The sequence below is a fragment of the Aegilops tauschii genome, chromosome 4, assembly GCF_002575655.3.
Source record: "Aegilops tauschii subsp. strangulata cultivar AL8/78 chromosome 4, Aet v6.0, whole genome shotgun sequence".
NCBI classification, from domain to species: domain Eukaryota; kingdom Viridiplantae; phylum Streptophyta; class Magnoliopsida; order Poales; family Poaceae; genus Aegilops; species Aegilops tauschii.
The window spans coordinates 500,205,062-500,220,357 of record NC_053038.3 but is presented as its reverse complement, the minus strand read 5'-3'; the positions used below and the strand labels follow the sequence as shown (position 1 = coordinate 500,220,357).

The following is a 15,296-nucleotide window of genomic DNA, read 5'->3' as shown; positions in this document are numbered from 1 at the left end:
CCTCAGGAAGAAAAGAACAAAAAGCATCTCAATGGTTTAGCACAGGGACCAGTAATAATGTACGTCGACTCCCTGCTGCTGCCGACCGACACAATAGAAATGCGCAAGATTGCAAAGACAATGGACAAGACATCATTACCGTGAGCAAACCACCTAAAAGAGAGTGACCTAAAGAAAATAGCTAGAGCAGACATGAAAAGGGACGAAAAAGCACAACCAGAGGACTATGAATTTGGCAAGATAAAGGTATAGCCCTATTGAATATATATGCATTATCCCTTATAAAAACGGTTTCCAGTCTAAGCAATTCCATTCTGCCGAAACAATGCAGACATGGAAAGGAACAGCAGAGAGGATCTTCTATGCCAGCACAGCAACACATTCGTATTCAATACAGATGATACCAGCACAACAACAGGAGCACCAGCAGACGACCAAGCTACTACCACCTCCAACCAAGCGCCAGGACGAAGCACATGTCAGCACGAGTGGAAGCAAGGAACCAGTCACAGGCACCAGCACAGGATCATATGAAATATTCAGAAGGATAGAAGAAACGTTGAAACAAGTACTCGACGAAACAAAACAGATACCGGGAATAAAAACCAGGGCTGGACACCAATGCAGCGAACAAGAGGAGGAATTAGATGAAAACATGAAGAACTCAGTGGTGCAACAAACAACGGCCCTGGTTGATTCTCTCGAACAACTTAGAAAATTTCAGGACATTGTTTGCAGAGTGAGCTTACCAGAAGGGACGACGCTGAAGTTGCAGGATGGAGCAGACGCAGGAGCCACAGCTGCACTTGTACATGGCAACCACACGAAAGAAGTCGCAGCCACAGCAGAACCAGGAGCGCGGAGAAAAAGGAAGAAGGAAGAACAAGACCAACAAAACAAACATGAAAGGAAGAAAAGAATAACAAAATCAAGAACACAGACCTCGAGAATTAGCCAGAGGGAGACAAAAGAACATAACAAGGTGCAAAAAGAGCAAAGCAAGGAGCACGTATCAACCAATACAGCAAGTGCCGAAGGACAGCAAGAACAAGGTAGAAAAGTAGCTGCAGAAGCAGAGAATCAAGATGAGAAACAGGTAAATGAGAAAAAATACATCATCCATGTGACTCGAAAGCGATGCTTTCAAACTTGAACTTAAAAAATTTGTCTTCGATTCTGTCAGGGAGACGGCAAGAGAACGCCACCGAAACATAAAGGCCAACAGCAGCATGTCGTCAAGAACACCGAGCAAGAGGATGGAAGCAATAGAACAAGGAACCCAACAACAGATGATGCTCCCTCAAGAGCGTCTACAGGAGCAGTACAAGAGACGAACAGGATCGGAGGCAGCAAAGAATCAGTCTCTTCTTTCTAAAAAGTCTCTTCTCTCTAAACTAGAAACGGTCTTGAGTTAACTGACAAATCTGCAACAAAATATACACTCAGTCGAACAAGTATCATATCAACGCTCCCGCAGACGAGGCACGGGCTGATCTAGCATCGACCGTTAACAACACGGCACAAAAACAAGAAGAAAACAACAAAGAAGAGGTAAAACTTCCAAACCCACTTTGCCCGAATACCGTCAACTCATATTGTTTCATCTATCAGGTATTACAAGCACAGCAAAGAGAAGAGGATGCCCATGCAAAACAGAAAGTAGATATAGAAGAGCTCTTCAGCACAAGAGCATTTCAGATGACCGATACAAGGGAGAAAGCCTCAGACACTGCACCTAGTGACACACCCAAGGCTGGTATACAAAGCAAAGAAAAAGTGGACGCACAAACAGATATCCCAACCACCGGCGCAAAGGTAAAATTCAGCAAGAACCATTTTTCCAAAATTTATAAGAAATGTACTGCCCAGCACAACCTGTCACAGTAATACAAGAATTACAAGCAATGAATCATGCTTTTCCTTTTTCATGAAACGCAGGAAACAAACGAGGACGGTCATGCCGAAGAACAGCAAGGAGTACAAACAGAACAAACCAAAAAACAAGGGCAAATGGCGACTAAAATGGTACCCAGTACGCCGACCAAAGAGCAGTCTTCACGTGACAAACACAACCGAGAAGACATGCCACCAGCATCGAAGACCAACGAGGTAAAGCTACCAGCACCTGCTCCTACAACGTTAAAACAAAAAAGTTATGCATGCACAGATGGAGTCCAAACTTTATTTACATTTTTTGATTGAACAGAAGAAAGAAACAAATGAAGCAGAAGATGTGCCTCAAGAAGCGAAGAAAGTGCTGCTACCGCTCGACAATGTACAAAAACTCCAGAAGACAGAGAAGAAGTGACAGGAACAGCAAAAGAGAGATTGAATGTAGAGGTCAAGCTACAAAACCTCTTTCTATAGCATATAAAAAAATGCACCCACCAGAAAGAAACACAGACACATTTTAATTACTTTTTTGCGTTCCTACAGATGCAAGAAACAGAGGAGAGCACCAATATTCAAGACCAACAAACACAACAACACAAGGGAATGGAACAAGCAGAAGATGTTCTTCCAACAACGGACAGCGTAACCGCCGTAGACCAAGCCAGAAAACCTTCGCTGTCCGAGAAAGAAATAACAGGGATGCCAATGTCGACGCAAAAGACTGAAAAGGTGAAGTGAGATAACCTGCTTTAAGGAAATTAGATATTTGAGTGAACAAAGACACAAATGCAATCTCATTTACCTACCTCTATGTCTCAACAGCCCCAAGACAAAAACGACGACACCACGGATGAACAAAACGAAAAAGATCCAGAGGAGCTCCAAAAACCTCCACTCAAAGAAGAAAAGCTCGAAGAGGCAGCACCGGCAGAAACGACTGAAAAGGTGAAGCTGCAAAAAAACGTTCAAAGACACACTAAACATTTGAGTATTTTTCTTAGGGAATGGACACTAAACTACAATGAAAATAACGAGCATATTTAATTATTTTTTAACCACGCTTTTGCACGATAACGCAGAAACCTCAACAAGGCACGCATGCAGACACAAGCAAAGAAGCAAAGGGCCACGGTGCATTGGAAGATCATGCAGCAAACATTCCAGAGAGAAAGTCAGACAACAACAAGAAAAAGGCCGCACCATCAGACAAGAAACATTGTGTTGTAAAAGATGTTGCCGCCACAAACACGGCGGTAAGCCAGGACGACACTCAAACAGAACGTGAACCATTGATCATACAAAACCTGGCCATCAAAGAAGGCACAAAAGATGAAGGGACTGAACGCCGGTACAACAACGTCATGACAGCGAATAAGGACAAAGGGTAAGTTCATGTTACCACCAACGAATTATATTCTTCCAATGATTTTCTCCCTTAAACATTTTACATGTATACCTGTAAATATATAAATATATATATGTTGCAGGCACGAGATTTTTATAAATACAAAGACATCAACAGTAACGGTGAGCCTCATGGCAGAAAGCTTCAAGTCTGGAAAGGCAGTGCACAGCGAAACCATGGCAGTCATGCTATAGATGTTGAAAAAGCAATTCAGGGGCACAAAGAGAAAGATTCTATCAACATACAACACCGTAAGTAAACCTCAAGTTTCAACAATGAATATCACTCTATCGATCAATCAACCTTTCTGTGCAATTGAATTTACAAATCTCTTTTACGCACATGTGGCAAAAAAAGCAGGCATCAATACACATGGCCAACCACGAAGATCCATTGGAGTTCAAAAATAAAGACGAAGCACACGTCAGAGACAAGACAATGCCTAAAAGGCTTAAAAGATTCCTTGATCTGGAAGAAGGAGAGCAACTACAAGATTTTTACATAGTAAGCACATCTCATGTTACAGATACGAAATACAATCTCGGCACTACAATTCCGTCTAACGATCAACAAATCATGACTAAATCTAAGAAGGATCCCTTATTTATTTATTTTGCATTTTGCAGTTCTTTCTACCAGTTTGCACAGGCGGGCCTGTTCGAGAAGGAGTTGTGGGCCACTACTTCGTTGTTACAATAAACATGAAAAAAGAGCGCTTTGAACTCCTTGACTCTTTACCAGATGAATATCAAGGCACAATGGATTACTTCAACACAGTAACAAGCAGAGTAAAGAGGATATGGAAGCAAGTAAGCAAATTGCTCCAGCTGTCTCCAAGTAGTATTGACCATTTCGAAAAGGTCAAAATGCAGGTGCCACTTCAGGGAGGAACATAAGCACTACAAACCTTTCTCCTTTTCCTTACTCACTGTAACAATTAAATTATTAATGCAATCCATAAAAAACATAGGACGTTAGGACAACTTCACCTAAACTGCCCAACCATCTTTGGACAACGACAATAACCGATCATCCTTCTACCTGCAGACTCGACTGTGCGTTCTATATGTTCATGAACGCAAAGCACTACACCGACGGTGGAGAAACAGTGTACCTAACAGAAGAACAAGTCCCGGAGTTGAGGAAGAAAATTCTCTATCAAATAATCAGCCAATACAGAGATACGGCCGCACTGTCATTAATCAACTACACCAAAGGTTTCTTTTTCTGAAGACAACAAAGTAAAATTCTACTTATATAATTTTCAGAGACACACCAATAATTTTTTATTTTTTATTTTAACAGATATGCTGAACTCTGAGGTCGATATGGAAGAAGTGAAATGCAACGAATACATTGTGACATAATTCAAGAAGAGATTCCTCCAACTCCCGAGCACATTGGGACGAGCGCTCAAGAGATACAAGTTATTGACATTAATGACACAAGCAGCGATGAGGAGAAAGAAGATTATCATGTGAGCAGCAAGGATACCACCAAAGCGTCTGAAGAAGCACTCCGGAAGAACAAGCCCAGACAGATGCTGGTTTACAGAGGGAACAACACGCGCAGCCAGACACTGATTTACAAAAGGAAGACGAACAGAAAGATCCACCGATAGAACCAGACAGATCACCCCCAGATAAAAAGACAGAAGACATAACAGGCTCTACTTTAGAAGGTGATAACAGGACAAAGAGCGTACCAACTAGCCAACAAGAGCTTTCCAAACAGAACAAGAACCCTGTTGACGAAGATCGCAAACCAGGAACATCACCCGAGGTGAAACATGCACAAGAAGAAAAGAAGCAGAAAGAGAAGGATTTAACAGAAAAGATACTTGAACAGAGAAAACGCGATGCTGCAATCTCAGTAGAACCGAGCATCAAAAACAACAGCACACAAAAGGAATCACCAACACCTAGGCAGCCTAACGAGCAGCCGCAGTTAGGTCACGACAAGAAAAAGGCAAGGCTTCTTGCAAGAGTACAAACAAGATCCCCAAAACCCTCAACGATTCAATCATCAGAGATCAGCTCAGCAAACATAATCTCAATTAAGAGGCCATTCAAACGACCAAGCAAGGAACCTGGGAAAGTCAAGGTTGCATCACTTGTTCTAGGAGATTTCATTTAGAGAGAAAAGGCCATACAACTCTATAGATATCTGATGAGCCGACAAGAACAGAGAGAATGCGCAGGGTAAGCAGATTCTCCTAGTTCCACGGAAACAATTACAGAGAGCTACAGATTCTCTAACATCCAACTAACAATTCACTCACCTACTTCCAAACCCTCCTTGCAGACAAGTGCTATATAAATATAAAAGCTCAAACCGAGAAGACTGCATTTCAGCAAAATCCTTCATGGAACAAGCAGGAAAAGAAGAAACACAGATGGAGGGCTCCATGCTAAACGCGTTACTGGAGGAATGGAAAGAACAAGAACAATTCAACCCAGACGACACAACTGTACTCAGGTTTCGCAAATGTATACATACCTCACCCACAAAAACAGCACCGCCATTACTACGATAGAATATTTAACTAAAATCACACACTCTCTTTCTTGAAGCTGGTGCTCGATCTCAATTATGATAACCGAGAGCTATCAGAATTCAACGAGGACGAAGCACAAAAAGATTTGAACTCCTCGTGGGAGGTAAAGACATCCTCCATTCGAAGATGGTAAGTTCAGTATTATTACTTAGCACATGACCTATTCTCTTTGAGCTTCAATGATAAAATGAAATTCAATTTTTACATCAACAATGATCTCCTCTCTCAACGTAGATCATGATACCTCATCACACAAACAACCACTACACGCTCTATGTACTGAACAAGTACAGAGATAGGATCGACATCCTTGACTCACTGAACTATGTAAACTACGCCGATTTGTCTTGGAGTCAACACCACGTGCATCGAGAAGAACTGGTACGTACTTTTTATACATTGATTTCCTCTTTTCCTCATGATAGTATGATACTCTTACTTTCCTCAATGCCGCACCCAAACAACAAAACCATAATGCAATAACACAAGCACCACGGACTAAAACACAAGAACGAACCAGACTGGGAAAGGATAGCAGAAAGGCCTCACAGGGTCTGCACACCAAAGCAAGAAGGAACACAATGCGGTCACTTCACAGCCCAATTTGCGAAATACTATAATGGAAAGAACTGGTCAAGGACAGAGAGGGTTTTCATGTAAGTTACCACTACATACACGTCAAATAACTTGATTTCTTTATTACCGTAATTAGTTTATTAACAATTGTGAACAACATGTAACTATAAACCATACATTTTCACATGCCTGCAGCCCAGCAAGGTCGATGCCGAATGGAAACCAGAGTACGTATACACACTCATATTCGGTAAAACCAACCAAATAAAGGACCATCAACTTCCTGGAAAACTCAAAGATTACAAACCAGAGACTACAAACCTTTTTTCACCCATGAAAGGTAATATAACTATTTTCATTTTTACCATCAGTCAACATTACTAGAGCTTCAAATATTTCTTTTAGAAACAACAGCCATAATTTTTTATCTGCTTTGACAGAGCGAGACAAAAAAAACCGGCATCAATCGAAGAGCAGCAAGAAATACGCGCAACACCGGCATTCGTTTCTACACGTGGATAAGGCAAACGAGCTCTACAACATAGTCATGAGTGACACATGGCAGGATGAATGCAAAAGGTAACTTGGTTCCTTTTACACCTCAAATTAGTTAAAGTTAGGCAGCAATCACACAAATCAGAAAGGAAACTGGAAAGAACCTTAAATTCCTGTTTATCAGCTTACTTAGTTAATGACTTTCTCAACAAAAAATTCTTCTACTGCCCTGTATGTAAGCAGAAAAGTAGTATTCTCGAGAGATCAACCACAGAGCAAAAGCACAACTCTTACTGGATCAAAGCTAAAGGAAATATTTGGGCTTGCAAACAAGAAAAAACGTCAAGGAATGGAAAAGAAGGTGCTCGATGAGTTAGCAGAAGCATGGGAAAGCAGCAGCCAAACTATACACAAAAGACATAGACTATTATTAGGCCCAAGCTTTGCAGAGGTAAATTTCAAAAAAAATCACAGTGATCATATAAACTCATCTTTTTCGAACTATTGTTTAATCTCTTGGTACCGATCTATTTTTTCTAACTCGTTTTTATCGTTTTTTATTTGTTGCCTGCAGCACATTCTGGGTTTAAAGGATAAAAGAAAATCTATGAAGAACTTCATAGATGATTTCACATGAGAAAAGGATGTCCTGGTTCCTTTGTTCCTTAAGAAATGTCAATCAGAGAAGCTCAAAACAGCACAAATGGTAATAGCGTTTTCCATACAACAAAATAAAAATAAGCATATCAAACAGAATACTATATTCTAAACTCTCCTCTAACAATAAAACTTTTGTGCCACAGGTATTCATGCCATTTGAAAAGGAAGACCAATACACACTATTGGTGCTCGACAGATATAGAAGGAAGCTTCAAATCATCGAACCTGAAGAAACCTCTCTTGAAGAATTGAAGAAGCAAGAATACCTGAAAAATCAACATGATCGACACGTGCATGATGGCAAACTAATTAAGCAGATTGCTAACATGGAAAACAACGAAGCCATCAAAGAAAAGGAGCATAACAAATACCACAACCATAAAGACAAATTGGTAAGAATTGTAAATAACGCCATCTTTCAGTTTTACAAATTACACTACATGTCTCTCTAAAACTAAAACAAAATGCAATTCCCAGGTTCCCAGGTTTAAAGAAGTATACGAAATATTACTGGGTGAAAAATTTGAAAAGGAAAAGACTAGATGGGATGTTGAATTTTTACAGGGCGTTCCAAAGGTGAACAAAGGTGAAACCCCGTTTGCTGTTCTAAGGTTCGCGCATCTCTTTGATGGCAACCACTTCTTCGAAGAGATAGATAATTTCGACGTAAGTTTTCGCTTAAAACTCGCAATAAATCTGCTAGATATCATACAACTGCATGACCTAATACTGATGTGGTTTTTCTCCTTTTATCACTGAACTTTTTATAGGATGGCACTAAACAATGGAAAGCACAACAACTGTGCAAGCTACTATTTAGCGATCAGAATACAATCGAACCCAGCGAAATGGGCGATGAGATTAGAAAGATCTACGACGACATCACGGAATAAAAAGTTATTGATAAGCGAACGAGCCTAGCTCCATCGAAACATTAGAAGACGGTTTAACCGCACAAAATACTGTAATAATGATGCAATAGACTATTTTTATTGATGTAGTTCCTTGATTCTTCAGTAACCAAGCATTCGAACACAAGCTGGTGCCCCTAGACACTTCACAACTATCAATTCAAGCGGTTGATGACCATGCCCCATAAAGCCCCAAGTCCATCCCTAGACATATGTGCGTCACGTCGACACGCCGTGACTCTACATACTACTCACGCGTGACCGCCGGTGACTTTGATGTTTCACAAACATTCCCCCTTTCTGAAACCGTGTGCTGCCGAATGCCACCAACCAACAGCATGAGTCTGGCGTGAGTACAAACGTGACTCTCTAAATGAGTATTCAAACAAATGCATGTGGTGCCACCCACTCGCGTTGTTAGAGACCTCACACCTGTGCATCCACAATGGTGCCTTCCTACCTCAGTATTAGCAAGCAAGCCTCTTTGACCACACCACCATGCATCCAGAGGGTTAAGGGCCAACGATGCATCTCAAAGTCCCACACCACTCCATGCCCATGATGCCAGACACGCGTGACTCTCTAGAGGCTTCAGAACCGTGACTCCCTAACTGCGTATTCGGAAGCATGCCTCTGGTATCACACTTTTGAACATCCACAGGATTGATAGCTGTTCGCAACAACAAAAACCCCACTTCCGTGTCTCTTGGGTCTTCACCTCCGTGCCTTCCGTAACTGCATCCACGTGCCTAACGTGTCACGCCCCGCGACTCTTACATGGTCACGGTACCACGCCCATGTCTCTTCACAAACGTCACAACAGTGCATCTCTAACCGAGCATTCCAACACATGCCTCTGAGACCACACTATTGTGCACCCACAACGTTGATACCCGTGCATCGAGAAGTCGCAATCTCGTGCCTTGCGTACCTGGATCCAGGTGCCTCTCTCACATGACACTTGCCATGACTCTTACATGCCCCATGATGTCGCACAACCTTGACTCTGCACACTTCCAAACCGTGACCCTGGAACTATGTATTCGGAGCTCAACTCTGCTACTCCATCCACGTGCCTCCGGCCCCTGTAGTAACACACGCCGGTGACTCTAGAGACTGCAAACCTGTGCCTCACTAACTGCGTATTCCGACCCATACCACTCCTGCCACTCCTCAAGAAGCTGCGCTTGTGTGCACAACTAAACTGTACTCAGCGCAAAAAGACTGCTTTGCATTTTGTTGTTCTTAGAGTAAAAAGCAACATTACTACTTCAAAATCACATGATTGCTGAATAAACATAGTACTTAGCAAGCTAAATAACTTTCTCAATCACATAAAAAAACTACAACTTAACATAAGGAAACTTGTTTAACCTGATACAGATGACATTAGAAACTGCTTCGTGCTAACAGAAGTAAACTACGAACCTGATACAATAGAAAGGACAAGCATAAACACAAGCAACTCCACGACCAGTTTTCTATGTTTTCGTCATCACTAGTATCCGTAGTAAGGATCGTCATAATTCTTCTCTACCTCTTTTGCACTCTCCAGACCTTCTCTGATGTTTTCAATTCTCTTCCACGACTCGTAGGTGGCGTACGCATCTATGGCTGCATACTCAATGAGGTAATTTGGCAGTGGGCTGATCCCCCACAGATTATGGTCTTCAAGCCTATCAATCTTATCCTTCATCTGTTTGTAGAATGGGTGGATCACGCTCCCTGCAACATCAGCCAAAGAGTGGTACCGCTTTCTTCCCTTGAAAGGAACTCTCCATTTGTGCTGGATGTCGATGTACTTGTCAGGGTTGATCTCCAAACCAGAACTTCGCAGCATCTCTTTGCCACCTTCAATACTGAAGCCGACAAAGGTGTAGAACCTGTCCTCATTTAGGAACGGGCGCAGGCTCTTGGGCCTGCAGGGGGATGACACATTTAAGGTGGATCCATCAAGTATCGATCAAGTACATGCTTATATAGTACGTATAATTCAGGGACGAAAAAATTTCAGAAACTGCTACGCAGAGTTCAGAAATAAAATACAAGCACAGCATGTTATTTTTATTTTTGGTATTTACACTTGAATCAATTACCTAGCTACTTCTTAGCCACGTTAACACATCAATTCAAGAAACTGAACTACACTAGAACATGAAATATAGAAACTACACTAGAACAGAAAGTACACTAGAACATCAAGTTCAGAAAATAATCTCGTACATCAAATCCATAAATTAATCTAGTGCATCAAATACATAAACTGATCTGGTGACTCAAGTTCAAAATCTATTCTGCTGCATCTACTTCAGAAACTTCACTGATACATCAAGTCAATAAACCAATTTAATCAAATTTCAGGGTGAAAAGCTAATTAAACAGAAGCATGGAGAGGTTGAAACTGTAGGATGGTTCACCATTTTGTTGCCGCGGTGATGTGATATACCAAACAGAGTTCCTCCACGCATAACTATAGAACCGCTGCCCTCTGCGGAGGTTCGTCCTCCCTGGTATACTCGACATCAACGCCGATGTACTGAGGGTACAAGCCGCAAACCCTCTTCAGGATCCTGCTGATCATCTTGTCGGCTTCCTCGGGATTGCTGGTGCATACGACATCCAGCTTTCCCTTGCCGTGGATGTCAACCTCCTTGAGGTGCACTTTGTAGTCGTGCTTCTGACCGGGGACCTGAACGTCGTCGACCTCGGTGCTCTGGTCGGACATCTCGCCACGAGGACGCTTGGCAGATGGTTCCTCCACCATTATCCTCCTCCAGGGATGGCCGCCTTGACACAGAGATTGTGAGGAGATGCTAGTTGAGATGGAACGGCAATAGTGTTTTCGGGATTGAGCGGCTATGGAAGCGTAGTTGCCCTTTGTGCCAAGGTCTGGGTCGTGGAGAAGGCGGTTGGACGCGGCCTCATCGTGGTAGTGAGGGCGGAAGACATGCGCTCGTTGTTGCTGTGCGTCTAGGCAACCGCCGAGTGGCAGTGCTCGCGGTTGCCGGGAAAAAGCAACCGTCAACTCGTCCGATTAAGCATGTAACAAATGCTATTGCTCCCACCTTTTCCCGACGCACGCCGCTACTACCACACGACCAATGCTGCACAAACTTCACACATGTGGACCCACAACCGATACTCTCTGAGTACTATTCGCACCGATGCCTCTACTACCAAACTTCTCGACGCATCACTCTCATGTGCCCGTGGTGACACATGCTCGTAACTCTAAAGACTTCACAACCGTGACTCTCTGAGTAAGTCTTCAGATGCATGCCCCTGCCACCACACATTTGTGCATCCACAGAGTTGATACCAGTGCCTCTATAATTCGAACGTCGGTACCTGTAGAGCCTGGTGTTCCGTGCCTCACACGTCTATTAAGATGCTATAGCGAACAAAAAAAAGCCAGGCGACACGAATCTTGATACTAAAATCAGACCGTCGAAGATTACAGACGGTTCCATCATTTCCATCTCTCCCACCTCCACTACTCTCTTCCTTCCTCTCTTCCATAGCAAAATCTCGAAACATTCCACACTCACACAAGGTCTCCTCCTAGGTTCAGTACACGGGCCCAAATTCCAAGTAGAGTTCCCCTCGCAAAACAACCGCCACCACGCTTCGCCAACCACCCTCCCACTTCGAGTGCGGCCCAACAACACAAAGTACCCACCCGACGGCAACGAAGCAAGGACTTCAACACCGCCGGCGGAGATCACAACAAAAAAAGATGAACAGATAGAATAGACCGATGGAAGGGAGAAGCCGAACACAAGCAATCGAATGTAAATAACAATCTATCCCATTGCATTCCCCGAGGTAGATCGTAGTGATTTGTCCATTTCCAGGGACAACAACCCCAGCCACCACAAAAAGCCGAGTTTTGCACTATCCAAAATCAACTTGTCTAAAAAATTGAAGTACTGTACACACGACATTTAATAGAAACGCTACTGCTACCCGCTACGGAATTTTCACCACACGATATGTGCTTAAAAGTACTACACCTGCCACATCACTAACTATAATACCTCAAACAATTCAAATACTGCGAACGTCCTGAGAGCTCAAACTTGGTAATTACACCAGATTTTTTATGCCCGTTGTCCCTTGATTGATTGTAACTATTTTCAAGTTAAGTGCCTCATGTCCGTCACTGCAGTGTTTTTACTTCAGTGCCTCCTGTACCAGAATTCGTGCCTCCTGTACATTCAAAGCCCTGCCTCATGTGCGTACACCCACATGCCTCACGTGTCACTCGCCCAGACTCTTACGTGCCCCGTAATGCCACACCTCACATGAATTCACGAACGTGGTTCTGTAACCGAGTAGTCGGACCCATGCCTCTGCCGCCACACGTTTGTGCATCCAGAGAGTGCACACCCGTGACTTGAGAAAACACAAGTACGTGCCTATTGTGGATTCACCTTTTCTGCCTTCCGTGCCTGAACCAACGTGCCTCACGTAACATGTGCCGTGACTCTTACATGGTCCCAGTGCCATGCCCGCGTCGCTCCTGAAACTTCACAACCATGCCTTTTAACCGAGCATTCTAACACATGCCTCTCCCAACGCACTATTGTACTACATCCACAGGGTTGATACCCATGCCTCAAGAAGCAGCATGTCCGTGCCTGGGTTGGCTTCATTTCCGTGCCTCCGCTGCTTACATCCACGCGCCACACGCGACACTGGCCTCCTGTGCCTGCATCTACGTGCCTGTAGAACCTGCACTTCCATGCCTCGTGTGCCTGCAACCACATGCCTGTAGAGAGGCTCCACTTCAGCACTACCACGTGACTTCACAAACGTGGTGCCTTCATTTCTGTGCCTACACGTACCTGCACCCACGTGCCTCACATGTCACTCACCCAGACTCTTACGTGCCCCGTAATGCCACACCTCACGTGACTTCACGAACGTGGTTCTGTAACCGAGTAGTTGGACCCATGCCTCTGCCGCCAAACGTTTGTGCATCCAGAGAGTGCACACCCGTGACTTGAGAAAACACACGTACGTGCCTGTTGTGGATTCACCTTTTCTGCCTTCCGTGCCTGAACCAACGTGCCTCATGCTGCCTAACGTAACATGCGCCGTGACTCTTACATGGTCCCAGTGCCACGCCCACGTCGCTCCTGAAACTTCACAACCATGCCTCTTTAACCGAGCATTCTAACACATGCCTCTCCCAATGCACTCTTGTACTACATCCACAGGGTTGATACCCGTGCCTCGAGAAGCAGCATGTCCGTGCCTGTGATAGCTGCATTTCCGTGCCTCCGGTGCTTACATCAACGTGCCCCACGCGACACTGGCCTCCTGTGCCTGCGTCAACGTGCCTGTAGAACCTGCACTTCCGTGCCTCGTGTGCCTGCATCCACATGCCTGTAGAGAGGCTCCACTTCAGCACTACCACGTGACTTCACAAACGTGGTGCCTTCATTTCTGTGCCCACACGTACCTGCACCCACGTGCCTCACGTGTCACTCGCCCACACTCTTACGTGCCCCGTAATGCCACACCTCACATGACTTCACGAACGAGGTTCTATAACCGAGTAGTCGGACCCATGCCTCTGCCGCCACACGTTTGTGCATCCAGAGAGTGCACACCCGTGACTTGAGAAAACACACGTACGTGCCTGTTGTGGATTCACCTTTTCTGCCTTCCGTGCCTGAACCAACGTGCCTGACGCTGCCTAACGTAACATGCGCCGTGACTCTTACATGGTCCCAGTGCCACGCCCGCGTCGCTCCTGAAACTTCACAACCATGCCTCTTTAACCGAGCATTCTAACACATGCCTCTCCCAAGGCACTCTTGTACTACATCCACAGGGATGATACCCGTGCCTCGAGAAGCAGCATGTCCGTGCCTGAGATAGCTGCATTTCCGTGCCTCCGGTGCTTACATCAACGTGCCCCACGCGACACTGGCCTCCTGTGCCTGCGTCAACGTGCCTGTAGAACCTGCACTTCCGTGCCTCGTGTGCCTGCATCCACATGCCTGTAGAGAGGCTCCACTTCAGCACTACCACGTGACTTCACAAACGTGGTACCTTCATTCCTGTGCCCACACGTACCTGCACCCACGTGCCTCACGTGTCACTCGCCCACACTCTTACGTGCCCCGTAATGCCACACCTCACATGACTTCACGAACGAGGTTCTATAACCGAGTAGTCGGACCCATGCCTCTGCCGCCACACGTTTGTGCATCCAGAGAGTGCACACCCGTGACTTGAGAAAACACACGTACGTGCCTATTGTGGATTCACCTTTTCTACCTTCCGTGCCTGAACCAACGTGCCCCATGCTGCCTAACGTAACATGCGTCGTGACTCTTACATGGTCCCAGTGCCACGCCTGCGTCGCTCCTGAAACTTCACAACCATGCCTCTTTAACCGAGCATTCTAACACATGCCTCTCCCAACGCACTCTTGTACTACATCCACAGGGTTGATACCCGTGCCTCGAGAAGCAGCATGTCTGTGCCTGTGATAGCTGCATTTCCGTGCCTCCGGTGCTTACATCAACGTGCCCCACGCGACACTGGCCTCCTGTGCCTGCGTCAACGTGCCTGTAGAACCTGCACTTATGTGCCTCGTGTGCCTCCATCCACATGCCTGTAGAGAGGCTCCACTTCAGCACTACCACGTGACTCCACAAACGTGGTGCCTTCATTTCTGTGCCTACACGTACCTGCACCCACGTGCCTCACGTGTCACTCGCCCAGACTCTTACGTGCCCCGTAATGCCACACCTCACACGACTTCACGAACGTGGTTCTTTAA

General features: G+C 44.8%; 1 protein-coding gene across 1 annotated transcript; it reads right to left on the bottom strand.

The window, feature by feature from the left end:
* Nucleotides 1–9,995: 9,995 nt before the first annotated feature.
* LOC141022010 (uncharacterized) lies at nt 9,996–11,261 on the bottom strand. The gene is made up of 2 exons (XM_073497883.1): nt 11,014–11,261; nt 9,996–10,416 (listed from the first exon to the last, which is right to left on the bottom strand). Exons 1-2 carry the CDS (start codon nt 11,259–11,261, stop codon nt 9,996–9,998), a joined length of 669 nt encoding a protein of 222 aa, XP_073353984.1.
* Nucleotides 11,262–15,296: the final 4,035 nt, after the last annotated feature.